The 23818-nt window shown below is 45.1% G+C and overlaps 1 protein-coding gene and 1 long non-coding RNA gene across 2 annotated transcripts; both read left to right on the top strand.

The window, feature by feature from the left end:
- The first annotated feature begins 2214 nt into the window (after positions 1–2214).
- Positions 2215–17985, top strand: LOC136652390 (albumin-like). Its single transcript, XM_066629327.1, has 10 exons — positions 2215–2299; positions 4271–4328; positions 7210–7345; positions 7571–7773; positions 9156–9288; positions 10863–10960; positions 13313–13442; positions 14642–14823; positions 17200–17332; positions 17842–17985. The coding sequence occupies exons 1-10, from the start codon at positions 2215–2217 to the stop codon at positions 17983–17985; spliced, it is 1302 nt and encodes a 433-aa protein (XP_066485424.1).
- Positions 17986–19179: 1194 nt separating this feature from the next.
- LOC136654251 (uncharacterized) lies at positions 19180–23153 on the top strand. Its single transcript, XR_010794594.1, has 3 exons — positions 19180–19313; positions 20925–21136; positions 23066–23153. It is a non-coding gene; the product is annotated as an uncharacterized lncRNA (long non-coding RNA).
- The last annotated feature ends 665 nt before the right edge of the window (positions 23154–23818 follow it).

Below are 23818 nucleotides of genomic sequence, written 5' to 3'. Positions count from 1 at the left end.
TGAGAAAATATTTTGCTGGCTGGAGGTTAATACCCAGTATCAGCAAAACAGTGACTACATGCTTCCACCTTAACAATAAATTAGTTAATGCAGTCCCGAAGGTCCATCTAAATAACAACCATCTCCCTTACAACCCTCATCCAAAATATCTTGGAGTAACTTTGGACCAGACTCTCTCTTATAAGCCACACCTCGAGAACATGGCCACAAAAATCAATACCAGGAAAAACATACTCCAGAAATTCATAGGAACAAGATGGGGAGCTTCAGCCACCACTCTCAGAACATCAGCATTAGGATTGATCTACTCTGCAGCAGAATACTGGGCTCCAGTATGGCTTAACAGCTGTCATACAAGCAAGATTGGTGCCAGATTAAATGAAACCATGAGGATCATAAGCGGCTGTATAAGACCCACTCCTGTCTGTTGGCTTCTTACTTTGAGCCACATAGCACCACCAGCCCTACGGAGACAAGAGGTTTTAGTGAAAGAATATAGAAAAATCCCCAACAACCCACTTTTACCGGTGCATACCAATCTTCCTCATCTATCAATCAGTAGGCTTAAATCCAGGAAACCTTCTCTGGCACTTGCACAACATCTGCACAACAATTTTAACATCAATGCCCAATGGAAAGCTCAATGGGCAGCCAAACGGGTAGTTTTATAGACAATCCTACCCTTAAGGTGCCATGTTTTGACTTACCTTGCCAGCACTGGAAAACTTTGAACAGGATCCACACCCTACATGGTGTTTGTCAGGACTCAATGTTCAAATGGGGGCTATGATCTACCCCACAGTGTGATTGCGGGTTCTCCTGCCAAACCATATACCGCATTGTGCCTGGCTACAAACTGAGGGCGTATACTGGCCCATGGTCTGACTTTTTCAATGTAGGTAACTCTGTCCTTGAATGGCTGGACGAACTGGACACTGACATTTGATCCAGTCTAATTGATATATGTCCATGTATTATATGCCATACGCTAAATAAATTAAGTGACTAACCAATAGCAGCATTTCTCTGAGTTTATCCCCTGCTGTACCACTTTGCATGGTCCACCTATTGATGATGATGTCATCACTAGTTACGTTTGGATTGGGAAACCAGATGTGGTGTGAAAAACACCAGTAAGAGGCTCAGGGTGGATGGCTGGGTTCAGGGTAGATGGAATGCATTGGAGCTCTGCCCTCCAAGCCAAGCCTCCTACCAATATTGGTTGCATTATATTGCTGGTCTTGAGGCTGGGTGGCAGGTGTCCATGGGTCCCACGAATACCACCAGACATCACCTCAAGTACCACTGGTGGTACCTGTACTACTGGTTGAGAAACACTGACCTATAGCCTTATTTTGCCACAGAAAGTCCAGCATGAAATGCATTGCAGAAGGTGTGGTCCTGAGGTTGAGCTGCCTAAAACTTGCCTGAGGATAAGTGGGAACAGCTTGATTTGTGACTAGAAGCAGAGGCGTTGCTAGGGGGGCAGTGCACTAAGTTTTGTAGAGAGCCTCCCTGCAGCGTGCAAGTAGCTCCTCCCCTCCCCTTTGGAGCCATGTGGGGGTGAGGGAAACGGAAGTGAATGGCTCCTGAGGGGAGGGGGAGGAGCCACTTGCACACTGCAGGGAGGCTCTTTGCAAAACTTAGTGCACCGCCCCCCCTCTAGCAACGACTCTGACTAGAAGTCACTGACCAGCTGTTTTGAGTCTTGGTGTGAAAGTGGAGTCATTGGCGTGCCATGGTGAGAGGCCAGACTGGAATGCTAGGAGAGCCTGCCTTTGTAAACCATCTTTAGTAATATTGGATGAGAAATCTGATGATGAAAAAGGCAGTATAGAAATACCGAAATAAAAACAAAAATATAAAATGATTTTATCACCTTGTGAACCTATTATAGAGCAGGGAACCTATTGTGTTGAGGGTGAGTGATTGGGAACTTTTGTTAGATGTTGAGAAAGAATAGCAAACAGTTTGCTTAAATTCCTTGCTTGTCCTGATTCAGCTGTTTGTCCTGATTCAGGGCAAGGTTTTTCATCAACAAACATAAAGGACAAATATTTTATCCATGTAATCATTAGCTGGAACACCAGGTCCTTCCCATAGATGCAACAGTGGGTTCTTAATTCTGTGCATGCCCTCTATAGTATAAAAGTCCCATGTTTGCCCTTTCTACTGTCTACTTGGCATATTCCAACCGCTGAACCTTTTGGAATGATGAAGTGGGCAACATTTATTTCCTGCCTTTTCTTGCTAAGCTTTGCTGAATCCAAATCCCTGTCCAGAAAAATCCGCGATGCAGGTAAGAAAACGTTTCATTGCAGTAATTCATACTTCTCACTGATCTGCATGAAGCTGCCATTAACTAGTCAATATCTGTTGCTCAAATTTTTCCAATGCTGCTTTAAAATAAAGATTGGCAGCCCAATCCTATGCTGCCCAGAACCCATAAGAACATAAGAAGAACCCCGCTGGATCAGGCCAAAGGGTCATCTAGTCCAGCTTCCTAGTACTTCACAGTGGCCCACCAAATGCTTCAGGGAGTGCACAAGACAACAGACACGGCCTGCATCCTGGCGCCGTCCCCTGAATCTGGCAATCAGAAGTAGCCTACTTCTAAAACCAGGAGCTTGCACATACCTACCATGACTTGTAACCTATGATGAACTTTTCCTCCAGAAATTTGTCCAGTCCCCTCTTAAAGGCATCTAGACAAGATGCCATTATTACTTGCTGTGGCAAAGAATTCCACAGTCTAATTACATGCTGGGTAAAGTAATATTTTCTTTTGTCTGTCCTAACTCTCCCAATACAGTGGATGTCCTCTCGTTCTGGTGCTATGTGAGAGGGGAAAGAGCATCTCTCTATCCACTCTATTCATTCCCTGCATAATTTTGTATGTCTGACTGAAAAGCCCCAAACGCTGTATCCTTTCCTCATAAGCCAGTGCCTCAACTCAGTAATCATTTTGGTTGGTTTCTTCTGCACCTTTTCCATTTTTCCACTATGTCCTTTTTGAGATGTGGAGACCAGAACTGGATGCAATACTCCAGGCATGGCCTGACCATCGATTTTTACAATGGCATTATACAACAGCCCAGGGGAGCAGCGGTGCCAAAATGGCTACTGCTGCATCCACTGCACATCGGGCAGCTTCTGGTGTCTCTTCGGAGGAAGGAAGCAGGCCCTGCAATGGGGTTACTCGACTATGCGCTGACTATTTAGTCAGTACAGAGTAAAGTGATCCCATGTTGGGCTGGGAGGCCCGATACGGCAGTCTGAATCCAGCGGAGCAGAGTTCTGCCAGTCCTGTCTCTCTCCTGTTTCGCTCCCTCTCCCCACCTTACCTTGGATGTCTTACATTTTGGGGTGCCTTGTCCTCTTTTGCAGTTAGGACATCTGGCCACCCTGAGCCAGCATGCTCTGCACACCACCACTGGATGTTTTGCAGGACACTCATCTCGCTCTAACTGGCCAGCCTCTTGACAGCCAGCAAGGAGAGTGTTCCTCATAATGGAGAACATGAGGAAAGTAGTGTCCAGCCCTTCTGTCTTTCTTCACATTTAGAACTAAAACATATACAAGTAAAAATTTGCCATGGCGCTATGCAGAAACATGGTCATGAGGAACCAAATTTCTTCATACAAGGTTCCTTTTTTTCAAAGGTCCCAAATAGAAATAGTCCCAAATAAGCATGTAATAATGTTGATGTTGTTCCTTTGGATTTCTGTATATCTTGACTGATAGTTACTGACATAAATATCCCTAGATTGTGAAAATACTCATTTCTCCATTGAGGGAGGTTGAAGGAACTTGGTATGTTCAGCCTGGAGAAGAGAAGGCTGTGAGGGGATATGATAGTACTTTTCAAACATCTGAAGGGCTGTCGTATGCAAGAAGGGGCTAATCTGTTCTCAACAGCCTCTAAAGTAGAACTAGTTCCAATGGGTACAAGCTGCAAGAGAAGAGATTCCCATTGGACGTCAGGAAAAGATTCCTGACCATAGAGGCAGTTCGGCAGTGGAACAGATTGCTGAGGGAGTTGGTGAACTCTCCCTCACTAGAGATCTTCAAGCAGAGGCTTGTTAAGCCCCTGCTGGACATGCTCTAGGAGGATTTCCTGCGATAGACAGGGGGTTGGACTAGATGACCTTTTAGGTCCCTTCCAATTCTAGGATTCTATGCTTTCCTTTTTAAGTCACTCAGGACTTTTTCTAGAGATAAAAAATATGATGGGAAAGCAGCAACTGACTGATGATTGTCTTCTTTACAGGAGTAGAAGCCACCGCCAGCCGCTTTGCAACGTCACCGCTTACGGAATTTGACTCTCTGTAAGTCTCGCTGGAGAGTTTTGCTTGAAATGAACATCGTTGTTGTTAGTGGTAGTTATAGAAGACTTCCATTGGCCTGATTTTTTTCTAAGAACAAGGCAATAGATTTGTTTTGAGAAAGTGGTGAACTTGTATGTAGATGCACCAAGAAGCAACATAAAGGGGGATCCCAAATGTTATAAAGCACAGGAAAGTCAATAAGCAATACGACAGTGAGACTTGACAAATGAAAAAGATCTGCTGACTGTAATGTCATAGATAAAGCATCATTGTGAAATCTAATTTGAACAGGTGTGTGCATTCTTACAGTGGGCTGTCACATTTCATAGTCATCTCTGCCTTTTTTTAAAAAATAGCAAATCCACATAGTCTCAAGATCCATTAGGCTCATATCCCACGCCGGCTGCTCTGCTGCCATCTGTGATGAATCGCTGTACAGTTCCGGCCTTGTTATACACGGATTTTTTATACACGGATTTGACTCAACACGAATGGCCCCTGCAAATGAGAAGGAATGTGCTGATCCCTGGAGAAGGGGGAAAATGCACCCCTTTAAAATCAAAACTGAGCAGTCCTTTAATAATAGCCTCAATATGAGAGAGAGAGAGAGAGAGAGAGAGAGAGAGAGAGAGAGAGAGAGGGCAGCTGGCTGACAATTCATCAATCTTTCTCTTTCCAGCAGACTCCTCCCTTCCCCCTGAGCATGTGAAAGAAAGGTGATCACTTTGCAATGGTGAAGGGAGGGACTGAGTGAAGCGCCTTTCTAAGTGCTTGGAGGAGGACTGATTGATGATTGTCTTCTTAATGACTCTATCTTAACATCACAAAGGTCAGCAAGGCTGTTTTTAAATCACTGGAGCAAAGAAACTATGTTTTTTAAATTGATTTGCTATAGTGCGTTTTGTGCCATTCACGTGAGTGCTAGGAATAGAACCCACACGAATAATGAGGCTCAACCTGCTTATTTTTTCCCTGTTTCTTTCTGTGTTTTTTCTGTCTAATTTTTTCTGTGCTTTAACCAGTTAACTTCCCAGATGCTAGGAGGAACATTACAGAGACCTCTTTGTTGGGAGCCCACTGCCAGTCAGCCCTGGGGGAGGGTGGGATGAAAATTCACAGAAACTGCTTAGCCAACCAGTCTCTCTAGTTCAAAGGGAGTAGAATGAGTGATCAGGCAGCTGGCACTCCTCCAATCAGGGAGACAGGAATTGATGTCATTCCCCTCAATTGAGAAAACGTCCCAGATGGAAACTCTCTTCTCTCTCTCTCTCTCTCTCTCTCTCTCTCTCTCTCTCTCCAACTTCCAAAACTCCATCAGGGAGCTCCATGTCAGACAGCCCACCAGCCACTCATGGGGGATGTGAGGGCAGCAGCAGACTTAGCACTGGTCAAATGGGGAAAATGCCCTAGGTGCTAAGTCTGCGCACCTCTAGGACTGCGCGGGAAGCCTCATTGAGGCTTTCTGGATGTTCAGTTTACAGCTGCATTAGAACACTCCCCAGTCAGCGTGAGGCTCCGTCACATGCTGGAAAGGTAGGGGGCAGCTTCGCATGTAGAGGGGTGGCATCACGTGGGGGGGTGGCGGCATCTCAGACTTTTGCCCCGGGGGGCAGGGCAGGGCAGGGTAAATCTCCCACTTTGTGAGGAGAGGCTGGTGGCCCAGGTAAATTAAGGCAGTGAAGCATTTAGTTAGGGAACTACCCAGATTTACCTTACGTTTGGCTGTTTGTAGTTCCAGATATTTACAATGTGTTTAAAGTTCCTGGGAGATAAAGAATACATGCAAGCTCCCAAAGTGCCTTACCACCATCTGCTGCTGGCCAGTATTGTTGTATCTCTCTGTTGTTTTAAATAATTTGCCAAACTGATCTTTTCTCTATTTGCCTTCCTTGCTGGTTCTTTTATCCCCATTTTTCTTTTTATTAGACTTTTAATAAACCTTTTACATTTTAACCTCGGAGTCTGCCTGGTTCCTGGTATGAGTAGTACAGTAGATTGTCACATCTTTTCACTCTGCAGATGCTACTGTGAGAATGTTTTTAATAGGAACCCCTGAGGTTCAGTATTTCTCTAGAAGGGGGCAGGGTTCTGCCTAAGGAGCCCCTCTGGATAGCCCGATCCCTTTGGTTGGTGGCAGCAAATTCATTCTATCAAGGCTTTCCCTAATTCAGTTGTGTACCCATAAAAGAGGTGAGTGAGCATGCTAACCACTAGGAATTACTGCCCTGGATCAGTATACTATTGTTGACAGCCCCTCCCTTGACTCTGACATCATCCATAAAAATGTAATTGTCCAGTAACATATAGCTTATTCATGTAAACAACTGTTACCTTGCATATGCCTGATCTCAGAAGCTAAGCAGGGTCAGGCCTGGTTAGTACTTGGATGGGAGACTGCCTGAGAATACCAGGTGCTGTAAGCTTATGGATGGGAGACTTAATGGGAATACCAGGTGCTGTAGGCTTATACCATAGTCTTTCGAGACTGAAGGTTGCCAACCATTCATGTAAGTGGGATCATCGACCATTAGAGTTGCGAGGTAAATTGAATATCATGTAGACCTGGGGTCTCCAAACTTTTTGGCCCCAGGGCTACATCATATGTCTTAACATAGTGTTGAAGGCCAGATGTGGCCCACAGGCCAGTGAATGGAGACCTCTGAGGAAGACCAACCCTCTGCTCAGTGCAGAGACAACTACTACAGCATGCCTGATAGGTGATCATCCAATCTCTGCTTGAAAACGTCCAGCAAGGGAGAGCCCACTACTGTGTGAGGTAGACTGTTCCAGTGCCAGAACACTCCTACAGTTAGGAAATTCTTCCTCACGTCTAGCCAAAATAGAATAATCCTCTTAATTGCTTATAAACTATTTTTTTCAGTGCCTTAGCCTGGTTTTCTCAGTATGTGCAGCTAGCCACGTTTGAAGAAGTGGAAAAACTGGTGAATGGTGTTGTGGCACGGTCAACAAATTGTACTACCTATGGACTACCAGACCCAAGATGTACAGATTCACTGGTAAGACTTTGGTAGTAGGATCACCTTGGCAGGAGATAGGAGTGGGACCTTAACCAAAGATTTTAGAGGCAAGGCTTGCACAAGAAGATTCTGAGCTGCTTTAGACTCTTCAGAACTATGTAGAAAAGCTATGGGAGCAAAAATGGACACCAATAAACACTGTAGACATTCATTATAAAAGATTATTTTTCTTTGTGTAAATACCCCACTTTCTTCTGTCCTTAGCATGCCAGCTTCCTGAATGAACTTTGCCACGCACAAGATTTTGTTGCCAAATACAGACTAACGGAGTGCTGTGCTAAGGCTGATCCAGAGAGAGATTACTGCTTTATAGCACATAAAAATGCAACACCAGGGTACATTCCTACGTATCAAGAACCAGATGTTGAGGACCTCTGCAGACCATCCCGAAATGTCATTATAGCTCAGTAAGTCAAAAGATTCAATGGCAATGACCACAAAGAGCTAGTTCTCTGGGGTTGAATGAAGTTACTATAATATCTGCTACTGTCTATTGCAGATAATGGTCAAATACTGGCTATGACCACGCATCAGTTTTATATACAGGTGTGCATCACTTAAGGAAGGGGATACGTTCTCCCATCCCTTATGCGATTAGGTCATTAAGTGAACAGTCAGCCCAACCTAGTGCCTTAGTTGTGTAAACAGACACTCTGCTACAGGCCATGGGAGACCTGACCTCATTAAGAGCATCTTTGTTGTGCTTTAACCACCATTGTATATGCATCCTGTTGTTAAGTGGAAGGTTGTTAAGTGACGCATGCCTGTATTGACAGCTATGGACAGCTGCATGGCAGATGCAGCATGGCAGAATCTGTGAAATAGTAGCACCCCGGTGTAATGGAAATGTGCAAGATCCCTTGAGGTGATAGGGTGTGCTGTCGACAGTGGCCCTTTGCTCTGGCAGGCAAGCACGGGGTTAACAGCAGGGCCATAGATTACAGAGAGTGTGCTGCACAGCTGCAGCCACTTGAAGGCAATCGGGCCCTCAGGGATAAAAGTAGCACCTGCGGGAAGGAAAGGGGTGTGGGTAGTAGGTGGAGGAAAACTTGGAGGAACTGAACTGAAGGATTAATGGACTGGGGAACTAATGGACTACTGGAACTGCTGATGGACTAACTGACTAAAGGACAGATGGGTGAATGGACATTGGAGACTGCTGGAGACACTGGTGATTGGCATGTGGTTGCTATGCCCAAGACCTGCTGAGGACTAAAGTGTTGCAGTAGTAGCTGGAGAAGCTGCAGCCGGAGAGGGGAGGAAGGAGGACCTCTGCAGGTTGAACAGGCGAGCTTCCCTGGTGATGGGATCCAGCAATGCTGCAGGACAGTAGAACTAGGGCCATTGTTGAGGAACACAGGGGAGCTAACTAGCTTAAAGTGGGCATAGATTCTCTAAGCAAAGTTTGGTCTCGGGATCTGGCAAAACACCCGGTTTCTGCTAAGCTTAGGCTGAGCAACTCTAGGAGTATCCTACCACAGAGCAACTGTGCAAGCACTAGCGATAGTAAGATAGAAAGTGATGTGTTTCAACAAGGATTCAGTTTTGCTGCTACTCTGTAGCTTCCTCTGTGTCATCCCAAAATATCTCTATATTGGAAGAAATCAAGTGGAACAAACTGATGGTGGGGTGGCTTCTTGCACCAAACTCCCATGGTGATTCATAAGAGAGGCAAAGTGGGGCTGCCCATCAAGAGTATAAAGACTCAGCACCGGATCCTTTGCTATATGTATCTTAGTAACAATGATGATATAATCCACTTTAATGCAAAGTACCTGTTTTGTCACAGGTACATCTATGAGACTGCCAGAAGATACCCTGACACATCGATACCCACAATCCTTATTGCAATACATGAATTTCAGAAGGTGATACCAAATTGCTGCCAGGATGCTGACAAGAGCTCCTGCTTCCATGAAAAGGTATTTTTTACTATAATCCCAATTATGTCCTTAGGTATGGAACAGTTTTAACCTACAATTCCAGCTCAGCTGTATGCATGTCTACTCAGAATTAAGCCCCACTAAGTTTGGTGGAACTTCCTCCCTGGGACAGGAGCATAAGATTACAGCTGTCCTCTGTGTATGAAGACAGGCAGTTGTACTCTGAGACAGTCATGACTAAACATCTTTAAAAACCAACAGCACAAACGCATTTGCCATCCATTTCAATGGGTCTACTCAGGATTGATTTGCTGATGATGCATGTAGCCCACAGTTCACAGCACACATTGAAATGCAATCTAACTAATGGCTAGAGTTGTTTGGAAATGGTGTTTGTTTATTTTACTCAGAATTAAGCCCATTGTGCTCAGTATTACTTAGGACGCAATCCTAACCAATTTTCCAGCACTGGCATAACTGTGCCAGTGGGGCATATGCTGCATTCTGCAGTTGGGGGGGGGCAGTCATGGAGGCCTCCTCAAGGTAAGGTAATGTTTGTTCCCTTACCTTGGAGTTGCATTGCCCTTAGGTCAGTGCAGTGGGCCTTAGGCTCTAATCCTCGTATCTTACCCACTGGAAACAAACACCTCAAAATGCCTAACAGTGTTTACTCAAAAGTTAGTTCCACTGGATTCAGTGGTGCTCACGCTTTGGTAAGCATACATAAGATCTAGGGTTGGGAACTCAAGTCAGGTGACTTGGACTCAAGTCATGAAAATGTGTAATTTTGGGTGACTCAGCGACTCGTGAGTCACACATGTGGAAGACTCTGAAAAAGACTGAGTCAGGGCCCCCAACTCAGCACTCATCGCCAAGCGTGCTGACTTGAGTTTATCTGTGTCTCCGGATGCTTGCTTACTGTTTTTGCAGCATGGAAAACCTCATGGGGGCCAGCATTCCAATAGGCTAGCAGCAGGGAAGTTCCAGCCAGGAGGCAGGAAAGAATGTGAGCAGGAGGGAGTAGGTAGGATTGGGATCTCTGTTCCCGTCTCTGATAGGAAGGAAGGAACAGATAATCATTGAACAAAGGATGGACATTCTGATATTTTCATTGACTGAGGGAGAACAGGAAGAGGAGCCAAGGGGTGGTTCTTGCCTTATGATTGTCTGGAGAAGACCAGGGAGAAGAAGGAGGCAGAGATGGGGGGGGAGGGAGGGAGTTCACACTTGCCAACCACATGGAAAGAGAGAAAGAATTCTCACTGAATGACTGGCTACAGTGGGACTACTTCTGAGTAGGGTTGCAAAGGACTGGATAACCCTCGGAAGCCTCCTGAGTATATTCTGAGTAGTGTTTTTTTTTAAAGTGGGAAACGTATTACAGGTGACTGCTTTGTTTTCAGTGCTGAATTGATTTAGGAGCATAGCATTCATTTTGCTCTTTAACTGTGGCGTAGCTACAGGGGGGTATGGTAAGTACTGCAGGCACCCCAATGTGCAGTGTAAGTGGCCCCTCCCACTCACTGTAGGAGTAATTCCGAGTAGTGAACGGCAAAGAGTAGGCACTCCTCTTTCTAACCACTTTCTGTTTTCCTCTTTCTTGTTGTCAACAGGATGCAGCTGTAACTAAGAAGTTTGAGGAACACAATTTTTTGCAGCAATACAACTGCTTAATCCTGAAGAAGAACGGACGAAAAGAGTTTAAAGATTTGTAAGTTTGGCTGCGCGTACACCCACATACATGGGGCGTTCATAAGAGCTAGAGGCACTCTTTTCAGAAACGCACTTGCATCCTTCCCTTCCATTTAAAATAGGGGTGTTTTAAACATCTTTAAAACAGGTGACAAGCTGCACCTGCTTAAATTCTCTCTCCTACACAGTTGTTGTTAAAGTTCCAAGATTCCTAAAGTTGAAATTGTGTTTGCCCTTGATTTAAAATATGAAAGACGGTTCCCAACACAGGGTAGTAGAAGACTCTCTGTTAATAGCAGTACTTTTAAAACATGTTCAAAGTGTCCACCACCAATACAGCATCTATAAATAATATGACGAGCTGTATTTATTTTTCACATTTTTATCCCGCCCTTCCTCCAAAGAGCTCAGGGCATTGTACACGGCTGCTCCCCTCCTTTGGTCATCACCACAAGCCTGTGAGGTAGGTGAGGCTGAGAGAAAGTGACTAGCCCAAGGTCACCCAGGAAGCTTCATGGCTGAGGGGGGATTTGAACCTGGATCTTCCAGGCCTAAAGGTCCAATCCTACCCAACTTTCCAGCACTGGTGCAGCCGCAATGCAGTCCCAAGGTAAGGGAATAAATGTTCCCACACATTGAGGAGGCCTCTGTGACTGCCTCCCCACCACAGGATGCAGTACATGCCTCATTGGCATGGTTGCACTGACACTGGAAAATTGGATAGGGCTTTAAGTCCACCACCCAAACCACTACACCACCCTGACTTTATAACCTCTTTCACTCACTCAGTATGAGTGCACAATTCATGCACAAGCTCTCCCCTCCCCCTTTCCATCAGAGGGGCTCATTGAACTGCAAACAATAGTCATTGCAACTTGAAATCAGGAAAGTGTCCCTTCACCCAGGCTTTAAGGAATGTGATCATCTCAACACCACCTAGTGCTATCAATGGAATGCTAAATGCTGAACTTCTTTACCTCCCTTACCTCTGCCAGCCTCTACTCCTCCCAGTGGTTGGATTAGAAGAGGGAGAATGAAGCAGATTTTAAAAAGTGGAAGAGGTGAAACTGGTGGGGTGGAGCACTCTATCCCACTACGCCGCTCCTTCACACTTCCTCTTCTTCTCCATTTCTCCTTTCCCTTTCCATTCTAGAGAGTGGGAAGAGGAGGAAAATTGGAGACGAATAGGAAGACGGAGGTGGGTGCCCCTGTTGCTAAATGGCTTGTGCCTCAGCCTACCTCATGGCACTGCAGTCATCCAATTTCGATACTACTAGGGATAAATGTGGCAAGGCTGTCTTTGTCCTGGAGGCATTCAAAGTGGTGATTGATGCATCAGTCTACAGAGCTGCTGGAGTGGTTGATATTGAATGACTCTCCTAGCCCTAGCACTTTTTGTTGCCCTTTGTCAGATGCATTGTTAGGGTTTGCATCACCCAGTGTGAGAGCTCATTCTGTTATCCCCATGATGGACCTCCTCCCATACCAGGCCGTACAGAATAAATTACAATATGCAATATATACAGTATATTGTAATATAAATTACAACATACTGTAATAGTAATCACAATAAATTATATCATATGCACGATGTAAATGCAATGGCATCACTAGTGCTGGTGTCGCCTCCACTAACTTTATTAATTTGTTTAACGATATCACTGTGCAGATCTCCCAACAAATCAGTAACCAACAAAAAACCAATGGCCCACTTGATGACACTTACACAACTGAATTAGTGTTCTAGAATTAGCTCTGATGCATGGAAATGAGAGCTGACTCATACTAACACTTTATGGGTTCCCTGCTGTGTCATAATAACACCTCATTGGTTCTCAGAACAATCATTCTCATTGGTCTGCTTTGAGTTAAGAAAAACCTTTTTTGTTACATAAGGCAGTTGTGTTTTCCTTTTCTGATTATCTGGTGATAACATTTGATAGAATATAGGTATTTCAACATAATTTGAAAATACCATGATTTTCACAATTTGGCCAGTAGTGGTGTCACCCCCCCCGAGGGTGTCACCCAGTGCAGTACACACCCCCTGCACCCCGTAGTGACGCCACTACCCTTTTGGTTAGCGATGTCACCAAAACTCTCATTTCCCAGCTTGGAAATACTGATTTCAGTGGCCCAAAATGCTTTCTTAAAATGATGAATGCATTAAAACTCTGAAAACTATTCCCATCTTGGATTTTAATCCAAACAATCTAAGCAATCTAATCTGGCCCGTGGCCTTACGTTTGACACCCTGATCTAAAGCATAAAAGCTGGATTCATCATGATCATTATACCTTGACTGTACTTCAAGATCTATGCAGAGGGCTGGGTTGTTAAAAAATAATGGTATCTGTGAATTTCTTTCCAGCAAAATTGCTCAACTGAGTCAGAAACATCCCCAGGCTCAGTATATTATTGTTGATACCCTTGCAGAGGTTATCACACTAGGACATGAAGAATGTTGCCGAGGTGCATTATTTCAGTGTTTCCAAAAACAGGTAACATTAATTCTTTTAAATTACATCAAATCAATGACACACTCTTATTGAAATCGAAGCGTTTTTTTTTTCCCTTATAGCTTCTTCTAGAGATGCTTCCCAAATTTTCTGAAATTATCTCTGGGTTTTAAAGTTCCAAATTTCTTGGTTGTGCTTTGAAAGTGGAACCAATAACATGCAACATCTTACATCACAATGTCCTATGGTCTGTAGCACCATAGCAAGTGCTCCACTGGTCTGTAATGCACATAATGCACACGGTGACAGCATAGCACATTGCGTTGCTGGTGAGAAGGGCTGTGCCATTTTTTGCCAGCATCAGCGTGTGCTCTTACCTCTTCCTGCACTCATTTGAAAAGAGGATGAATCGGAAGAGGAAACATGTAGGAGAGGAGAGGCCTAGAGCATATCCAGGGAGCTATGATTGTTGCATTCACAGGAAAAGTGTTACCTATCAGGGTGTCACAGTGCCAGCCAATGCCAGCTACCTCTCTCCTCTCCCCACGGCAGACCCTGCAGAGTGGTAATGAGGACAGTGTGCATAAGAAAGTACTGTACACTGAGACATGCCACTGATCCATTAGGTGTCTGTTCCACCACTCTTCTCCACAGTTCCTCTCATACTACTCAGCTTTTGCAATCAGGTGTTGGGAGGACTCAGGCTGGCTCATCACTGGGACGGAGGGTGGTGTATTTGGCACACCACCTCAGGCACAGAGAGGTCTTGGATTGGTCCTGGCCACTGTAGAATGAGGTTGTGCATGCTGTGTACACACACTATGCATACACTGAGTGAAAATGTATGCTTGTACATACTGTAGGCTGCGGCTACTTACCTCTTCCCGCTTCCTCTCCCATTCCCCAGGCTCTGCCACGGGGAGAGCAACAAGAGGAAGAGTGGTGTCCATAGTAGCATATGCCATGGCTACTTGGTGGGAAAAGGTAACGGGTGTATGTTAACCCTACAACATGGGGGAGTAGCAACGTCACCTCAGACATGGAAGGTGGGAGATTGGATCAGCTCTGATTGCAGGGGGAAATTGGAGGCATGGGGCAAGCTTCCATATTGGGAAGATCTATACCATCACTGATTGTCATATAAAGAAACAGCTTCCAAGGAACTGCAGCGTCGCCTGAAACTCAGCTCAAGAGCTATTGGCTCAAAATAACCAATGGTTTGAAAACCTCTCCTCTCATAGGTAGACTTCGCAAACTTCGTCTGTGTGCACAATGACACTACATCTACTAAAGTGGTGGAATGCCTTTCGTACTATGAAAGGGAGAGTCCACGTGCAGAACTGCTTCCAACAGACGAAGAATTCATGGATAACAGAGAATCATGCCAACATTATTCTGAGAATCGTACGGCTTATCTGGCCAAGTAAGATATAAACATGTACTTAATTCCACCATCTTAGCAGCACTGAACAGAAAATGCTGTAGGCAGAAAGGTGTATTCAGGGTTGACATTTGCTCCCAGAAGGATTGGAACGGGTGTTGGATACAACACTGGGACTCTACAGAGGGCTGGCCCAGGACCACCTGACACCCTAGATGGCATGCCAATTGCTGCCCTCCTTACCCAGTGACATATCTCCCACTCTCCAGTGTTCTTGCTCAGCAGTCCCCTTCCTTCCTCTTCGTTCTAATCCAAGGAATGGAGAGCAGGAGGAGCCATGAAGACAAGCAGACAGAGATGAGCGGCCCTCCATTAATCTGCTGATTAAAGCAATCACTTCAGTTGGCCTCACGGATGGGCTGGCCCTGGCTCTACATGAAGGTCAACCTTAAGAAGGAGTCAATTGCAAGTCAGGATCTGAGCCACGAAGACTGTCTGAAGCAAAGTTGAAAGAGAACTCTGTCAGATCAGGTGGGGAAGGGCAGGCAGGCGTGATAAGGAAGGGCAGGGGAATAGATAGGCTGGGAGACAGGGAACAAACTGTCACATGTTGTGCTGGGGCTTCAGCTCTTCAAATGTAAATCCTGTATGAGACAGACAAGGATTAACGATTTGACATATTTAATTTAAAAAGAAAAAAAGAATAACAGAGTACCTACATGAATTTGCTAAAACTGCCTAATGTAACCTATAATATTAATTGCTCTCTGCACAAAATCTGTACAATCCTATCTCCTCCCTAACCTTAGATCCACATCCAATATCCATCCTAGCCCCAAATTCACTAGCTCTCTTACGGCCCAATCCTATTGGACCTTGCCGCCAGCAGAATTCATGTTCCATGGGTGGCAAAATGGCAGTAAAGTACACTCCGGCAACACGCTGAGTAGTGCGTTGTCAGAGCACTGAGGGAAGTCCAGAGCCTGCCCACATGCACCAGTGGATCCCTGGCTACCCGCTGATGCAAGCAAGATGGCAGGGGAGGTGGGAAGGGGTGGGGGGACTGGAACACGGGCCAGGAGAGGGTGAAACAGGGCAAGGGGCGATAAGAAATGGGGAGCAGGGAGGCTGCAGGAAGGGGTGAATCCAGCAGCAATGGTGCCTGCTGGGTCATATCCCTTATTTCTGCACTCTCACCAACTCCTTTCCCTCCGCAGACTTGTGTCAGCAAAATCGCTAGTGCAGGTCTGAAGAAGACCCACTGAAGTGCTTATGGAGGTGTAAGGAGATTTAAATCCCCTTTTCCCTCTGAAGCCTCTTGGTCCACCACTCCCCCAATGGATACAGCATGTCTGTTCTTTGGCATGGCTGCACCAGTGGGGGGAGAGAAGGACAGGATTAGATTGTTAGTTGCCAAATCCCAAAATATTCCTTCCCTAACATTCCATTCTCCAAGAAACTTCTTTCTTCCTCTTATCTGAATGCTACATCCTGCTAGAAATCTCTGCATCCCCCACCCCCATTCAAGCATGTTCCAGCAGACAGTTCAAGGCTGGAGTCCAGCTTTTACCCAATGTGACACAATGATCCATCTTCCCACCACATTGCCATGCAGAGGATCCATTTGACTTGGCCATAGTCCCAGGCACACATGGATGATTTCAAGTCAAGGCAGATAAAGATCCCAGCTGGAGGTCAGAGAGGGCAGGCAGAAGAGAAGGAAAACAAGGGCAGAGACAAGAGAGAAGATCAATGCACAGGAGAGAGGGGATTAGCTGGGAAGGTGAACAACAGAGAGGAGTGGAATATGAGGAGGAATATTCCTTGGAGAGGAATATGATGGAACGAGAGAGAAGAGAGATGAATGTGAGACCATGTGGGAGGAATAGGATGAAGAAAAAAAATAGCAAGTGGTTGGAAGGCAAGGGGGGCAGAAGCAGATAACAGAGAGCACAAGGAAAAGAGGAGACTAAGGGCCCAATCCTATCCAACTTTCCAGTGACAATCCAACAGCATTGCAGCCCCAAGGTAAGGGAACAAACATTTCCTTACCTTGAGGAGGCCTCTGTGACTCTCCCCCCCCCCCCCACTGCAGAATGCAGCACACTCCCCCTTGGTACAGCTGCATTAGTACCAGAAAGTTGGATAGAATTGGACCCTGATGCTCCCTGGGGCTAGAATTGGGTATTGCAAACTGCCTTCCCCTGGAGGGAAAAGCAGGAGAGGTAACATTCCAAAAAAGTATTGCAAGGACAGGTGAGGATGCTGAGTTAGGGCCTTCCTCTCCCTGTAACCCTTAGGGAAGTGACCCAAACAGGAATTGCTTCCTTTTATGTGATATGCTATGAACACTTGCAGCAATTGTAAGGTGTATTAGCATTCCTAACCTCTATTGGTGGCTTCTTTCCTGCATGACAGGTTCCTGTACGAGTATGCGAGGAGACACCCTGAGTTTTCAATACAGCTTCTGCTATGGGTTGATGAGAAGTATGAGGCTTTGCTGGAGCAATGCTGCAAAACCGAGGATGCCCCAGTGTGCCTTGCTCAACTGGTGAGTTTCGTTTGCCCTCCATGCAATGGGTGAGGGTCGTCCTGCCATAATCACAAAGCAACTTGTGCACTGGTTGCCTGAGGAAACAACTTGATGTTTCAAAAGCCATGAGGAGCCTGCCCCACTCCACAGCCCTGAGATCTACTCTTCCACTTCCCATAGTTCCCCTTTCCTCCATTTTCCCTAGTTGCACTAAATCTGTCTTGTTATCCTTGGGCTAAGCATTTTTCTGCCAACACCCATGGAAACCAATGGTGTGAAGCTGGGGGTGGGCAAATACTCTGCATAATGACCTCAGAAGGGTATGAAACCATGGCTGCAATCCTATACACATTTTCCTGAGAGTAAGTTCCATTGAACATAATGGGACTTACTTTCTGAGTAGACATGCATAGGATTGTGCTATAAATCTTTGAGGCCAGTTCAGGCTTTCACCTGGGGCTGTCTCTCTTTCTCCCTATAGCTGTGCTCATTAGGCCATATTTAACAGCAGTTCCACTTTCTTTCAGGATGAACAAGTGAATAAACATATTGCTGAAAATCTGGAAGCAATAAAGCCCTACTGCATCATTGAGAAACGGGGAGACTACAACTTCCAAAATTTGTATGTTATTTTCATGTGTTTCCACATCGTGAACAAGAGTTTATGCTGAATGCACCTGGACCGTTTTAGGAAGAGTGACATGCAGCCAAGCTATGCAGGGCCCATGGCAGGGGGGTGGGTGCAAGGGGTGCATCGTACCTGGGCGCAGGGTCAAAAGGTGGGCCTGGAAACCAAAGGAAGGGAACTGGATCTCACAAAATGTTTGCCTATATTATGTGAAGATTAGCAATCACATTTTGGGTAAGCCTACATGGTTTTATGTATTGTAATTCATAAAAATTATGATTCAGTGATTGTATGAAATGATGATTCAATGGAGAAGGGAAGGGGTCCCAAAGAGACTTTGTACCTCTTGATAAATTTATCTCAGAGGCCCTGACACTATGTTATATAAGAGAATTTCCACCAGCTGTGTCAGAGAGTCTGGGCAATGCTTGACGTGATGTTCGCATAGAAGGAGAAACAGACTATGAGGTCATGGGAAGAGATCTTGATGTGCCAAAGACATCAGGCCCTCGTTTCTATAGTGCACCAGTGCATAACTGAAAAAGGCTGCATTTACCCCCCCCCCAACCATCAGCTTATGCAAGCTGATGACTTTGAGCACCCTTCCAAATTAGACATGACTAGAGGAGAAGATTGTTTGCTATGAAAATGAATGTGACTTCCTGTGGGGCTCCAACTTCAAAATACCTCAGAAGAGGGCTTCCAAGTGTAATGCATGTTCAAAGAAATGCAGTTGTCCCCTTTTGCATCCTCCAGCAGGCTGCTGTTTTTCTCCTTGCCTGGTGCCTGAATTACTCCTTATCCAGGTTTTTTTTTTTTTTTTGGGGGGGGGGGAGGGGGGTCATTAGAGGAAAATAAGGAGGCAGACTTTTCATTGTCCTGTGATCCATCAGTCAAGCCTGAATGGGTGCCTGGAACACATCTTTTCAGGGTTGGCAGGGACATCCAAGGGAGATAAAGAAACTGCTTGCTTATCTCTCTGTAACCCAGCTATCATTCCTGAAAGAGTGCCAGCAGGATACTTGCAGGATCTGGAAAACATGGCCCTGACATTGCTTGCTCTGTGATTACAGTTGTGTTTACTCTGATCCTGCTTGTAAACTAAGAGCAGGAAAGTTTTCTATTCTGAGCTCCCCTGAGCTCCTCACATCCCTAATCCAAAACCCACTTAGCAGAGCATCTCGCTTTGAATATTGTCAAACTTTAATCCAGTGGGCCATTCATTGTTGCAGGCAACTTTTCAAGTACACCCAGAGAGCTCCCCAGCTATCGTTTGATGACCTCTACAAGTACACAAAACAGCTGACAGCCGTGGGGGCCAAATGCTGCCCGCTGAATGACACTCAAAAATTGTCATGTGTTGATCAGTCTGTGAGTATTTTTCCATCCATTTTAAATTCATTTTCCAATTCATCCTTCATGTGGGTATCACATCTATTTCTGCATCCAAATGCTCAATACCCACTAATGGAAGATAATTATTATTGCTGTTCCTGATGTTATTGTTACACCTGTGTACGTGGTGCTTGCAAAGGTAACATACAATGTAAGATCCCTTCCCTGAGAAATGTACAGTCTAAGGCCCCACTCCTATCACCCACCTATCCTATCACACCCCAATCCTATCACCCACCGTTCTCCGTGATGCAGCCATGCTGCCAGAGCATATGTTGTATTAAGTGTACAACTTATAACGTATATGTGTGTGACCAGATGTCATGGGAGGAAAAAAAAAAGTTTTACTTATTGGTACATAGGCTGCCTGGCCATCAATGGGTCTCCTCAGACCTAAACCAGCTTTTTTGCTGGCATAAGTCCAAGGACAGGCAGGGGACATGTAGAGCCAGAAAAAATAGGGTGGTATCCTGGTGTGTGGAGCTGTGACTGAGATCCTCTTCCTCCCACCTTTGAACTGTCCCTTCCCTCCTCACTCCCCACCCTGAACTGCCCAAAAATTGTCCCTGCTGCCACCTTACCTGCACTTTTTGTGGTGTTTGGGAGATACTGGCAATTCCACAGTGGGCAACAATGATGTATCATTTATGATGCCGTAAACCCTCTATTAGATTGTCCAATGCTGAAGACTTCCAAAGGAGAGGATGGAATGGTAGGAAATGTAGAGCAGTTAGAATGGGAGGGAAAAGAGTAGCTACTGGTGTTTGCAAAGTTGTGCAGTTATACAGGCAAACTTGGTCTGCAAGTACAGAGCAAGATTCACAAGTGGTTATCCTTCTATTAAACCAATGATGTTTAATGAGTTAGTCTTTTTTATTAACAAAAAAACCTCTTACAGTAGTTATTTTCATTCATACACTGTAGAGGTTAAGATTTGTTAATGTAGGCACAGGAAGGAGCGTGTAAGTTGGGCAGCCCAGTCCTATCCACACACCCACATGCCAATGCAGTGGGGCCAGTGTTGACCATGCTGCATCTGTTGGGGGAAGCTGGAAGACTGAAGAGCTCCTCCGTGTAAAGGTATATTTGTCCCCTTTCCCCTGGTTAAGCGCCAACACAAGTCCAAATGGATCCATGTCAGTGAATCGAGTCCATAGTAAAGTAAATCAAATGACCCCTGACCTCCAAACAGTCTAAAAAAAATACACAAGAGACACCAGCAACAGCCAGTGGAAAAGATGCCATGCTAGGGTGAAGTCGGGCAGTTGCTGTCCCCTTGCCAGATATAAGAGGGCACCAATCTAAAAGGTGCATCTTTGCCCAGGTAGCAGGGGTATAGTTTGCCTTTCTTTGTACTGCATTCTGTTCATTTTCTTTGGCAACTGTATAAAAAACTAAAATAAATCAGATATACTGTCTTATCTTGATAAGCCTTTTAGCCTTGTGCAGAAGTTATGATTTGAAATAAGTTGAATTTGCAGGTATACAGTTGAAATTGGGGTTCTTATATCTTTGGGTGTGACGTATCTTCGACTGTCATATATTTCAAGTCAAAAGTCAACACATTCTCTCTCTCTGTCTGTCAAGGTTGACTTTGTGTTAGGAGCTGTATGTCTGCAAGATCAAATTCATCTCATAAACCAGCAGGTCCACCAGTGCTGTGGTGAGCACTTTCATAACCGGCGGCAATGCTTCCTTGGCTTAGGAAAAGACAAAAATTACATTCCTGTCCCTCACAAATGGTCTTCTGAAGGTGTTTGCTCAGCTGACAGTGGAGAGTTGCAATTAAAGAAACAAAGGTTAGAAACTCCAGGCCTTCAGCCCTTTTGTATGGGTATTTCAAATCAGTGCATGAACTTTAACCTTCTGTTCCTCTGCAGCTTGTGGCCAGGTAAACATCTCTCTGCCCAGTTTTCTTCCCCATCTCAAAGTCCATCCTCTGTTCTCTCTGTTGCTCAACTAGCATTCCTTTTTGAGTCCTCCTGGGCTTCTGCCTTCTCAGTCTCCCCACCTCCTTCTATTGTGGACTCCTTCTTCTACCCCTTGTTCCCTAGAACCTTCTGCATGACATTCAAGGATCAGAGATCAGAGACTGTCTACTGCACCCCATGTATGTTTAGGGCTGTTCAGCCAGTCTCTGCCAGAAGATCAGCACCACAGAATCCCTTATGCACATTACAAGTGAACAAGTGGCCTAAGAAGACGTTTAGATTCCATGTGTGAGCTGTAAGTCTGAAGGCAAGAGGGGGAGCCTTGGCCAGGCCTGGATGGCTTTTCTCCTTCCTTTCCTAGGAGGTCTGGCTCAGTTGGTAGAGCTGCCGCCTTGTATGCCTGAAGATCAGAGGCTGCCAGTTCAAAACAACCGGAAGTACCCAAGAACTGAGGACATGTTGATACACTGATGAGCTGACCCTAGGTGGCAGCATGGAGGCGAAGGGCCAGAGAGGCCAGACCGGGAAGGAATCCAGCTGGAACTAGGTGTTCTATGAAAGACTAGAACTATTCAATTGTAAGGTTTAGAACAGCCTGCCTATGAAAACCGCCTTGGATTAAAGTCTGAGGAGAAATCTGATGGCCAAAGAAAGGCGGTATATAAATACCTGTATAAATAAATAAATAAATAAACTTTCTACAGGTAATTCTAATGATGGAGCTTGCTCCTGCTCTTACTGCTTCTGTTTATGGTGCTTACGACACGATAATAATTTCATATGCTTCAGTGAGGGCAGACTTTCTGGAGTGATCAAATGGAGGGTTTATCTTTTGCCATTAATTTGGGCTCTCTACTCAGTCACAGTACTCAGTCACTGAGACACTTCTTTCGCAGTTGTGCAGAGAGTTGCACATACAGTAGGTTCTCATTATGTGCTATGGTTAGGTTCCTGGAAAACCCAGGGAATACTGAATCAGTGGATATGGAATCATTGATTCTATGGGATCAGTGGGGTTGGGAATGCCAGCAGTGGACAGGAATGCCAGCAGTGAATAGCTTCAGAATGGCCATTGCAGATAGCATCCAATTGGCCCCCAAGGACTGAGAATGTTGCAGGATGGCTGCAGACAGCTTCAGAATAGCTGTGAGAACAGGCAACAGATGGTGCAACAGTAACAACTGCATTCCCGCAGATAAGTGAATCTGTGGAAACTGAGTGTGCAGTTATTGAGGATTGCCTATATATCCATATGTGAATTTTCCCTCCATAGCTGCACCCTGCAGTATTTCTGGATCTACACATCTTTGAATTTTTGGCCCTCCATAATGTTCCTGTTGATTCCCTTGCTGGCATTAACTCATTGTCTATTGCTACAAATGTGAGGTTTTGTCCCAGTCTCACTTTTCTGTCACCACTCCTAGCTCCAGTGCCAAATCTGCACCTTCAACCACCTTCTCAGGCCACTGGTTTCAGCATTCAACACCTCTGCTACTGCTTCCTTCACCACTTCTGTCTCTCCACTCTTCCTCCTGAAAGCACACCCTCTTTTTTCTTTGTGACATTTTTGCACTCTTTCATTTTGGCCCCTCAATATTTTCTACTTGCTATTGACTCCAGTACTGGGAGTTGGCATGTAGCAAGTTGATCTGATCCTCTGAAATGACTGGCTCCATATGCTTGGGTATTGCCACCTTGCTGAAGCCAATAAAGAAAGATGTAGCCATTGGTTTCAATGACCTTGGAGATGTGCTTAGAGTTTGGCTCAGCTGTTGATTTGTATTCTTCTCATTGCAGGTTTCTTGTCCACTTGGTTAGACAGCGGCCTGACATTACAGAAGACCAAGTCCGTGATATTATGACACATTTTACTGAAGCTCTGGAGAAATGTTGCCAAGCTGAAGACCACAAGGAATGCTTTGAAAAAGAGGTATACTTAACTGAAGGAACACATTCGTCACCTTGCATCCTTAATAGGCAACCTGACTCGGAGCTGCACCAGGGGTGTCTACCTTGCTCAATCATACCCCAGACCTCTTCCTGGAATATTCAGGTGGTTTTTTAAAAAGCATCTATCTAGTCCTTCAAGCAGAACACATTCTACCCAATAGCTCAATTAGCAGGGAACAAACCTGTTCCTGCCCTTCAGTGATGAAGTCAATGGATGCAAAGTTACCATGATGGGACATCTAAATTCATATTATTCATATTCAATTCCATTTTATTTTATTAAAATATATAATAGTTTAAAAAATTAGTATGAGTGTAAACAGATTATGTGAATTTACATTTTAGGCATTTCCAATAGATGTGTGAAGCTCCTGTCCTATAATCTCCAGCCTCCTCAAGCGGCTTCCTCTAAAAGCAGCTCAGGACTTGGGAGCCAGAAGGCCCTGGGACTACAAAATAGTACTAGGATAGTGCTGGTAGTAGCGTATTTCAAAAATAGTACTAGAGTAGTGTTTCTCAACCAGTGGTACGGGTACTACCAGTGGCACTTGAGGTGGTGTTTGGTGGTACCCGTGGAACCCCTGGACACCTGCCTCCCAG

This window comes from Tiliqua scincoides, chromosome 5 (assembly GCF_035046505.1).
Source record: "Tiliqua scincoides isolate rTilSci1 chromosome 5, rTilSci1.hap2, whole genome shotgun sequence".
Classification (NCBI taxonomy): Eukaryota; Metazoa; Chordata; class Lepidosauria; order Squamata; family Scincidae; genus Tiliqua; species Tiliqua scincoides.
This window is presented reverse-complemented; position numbering and strand designations above follow the sequence as displayed.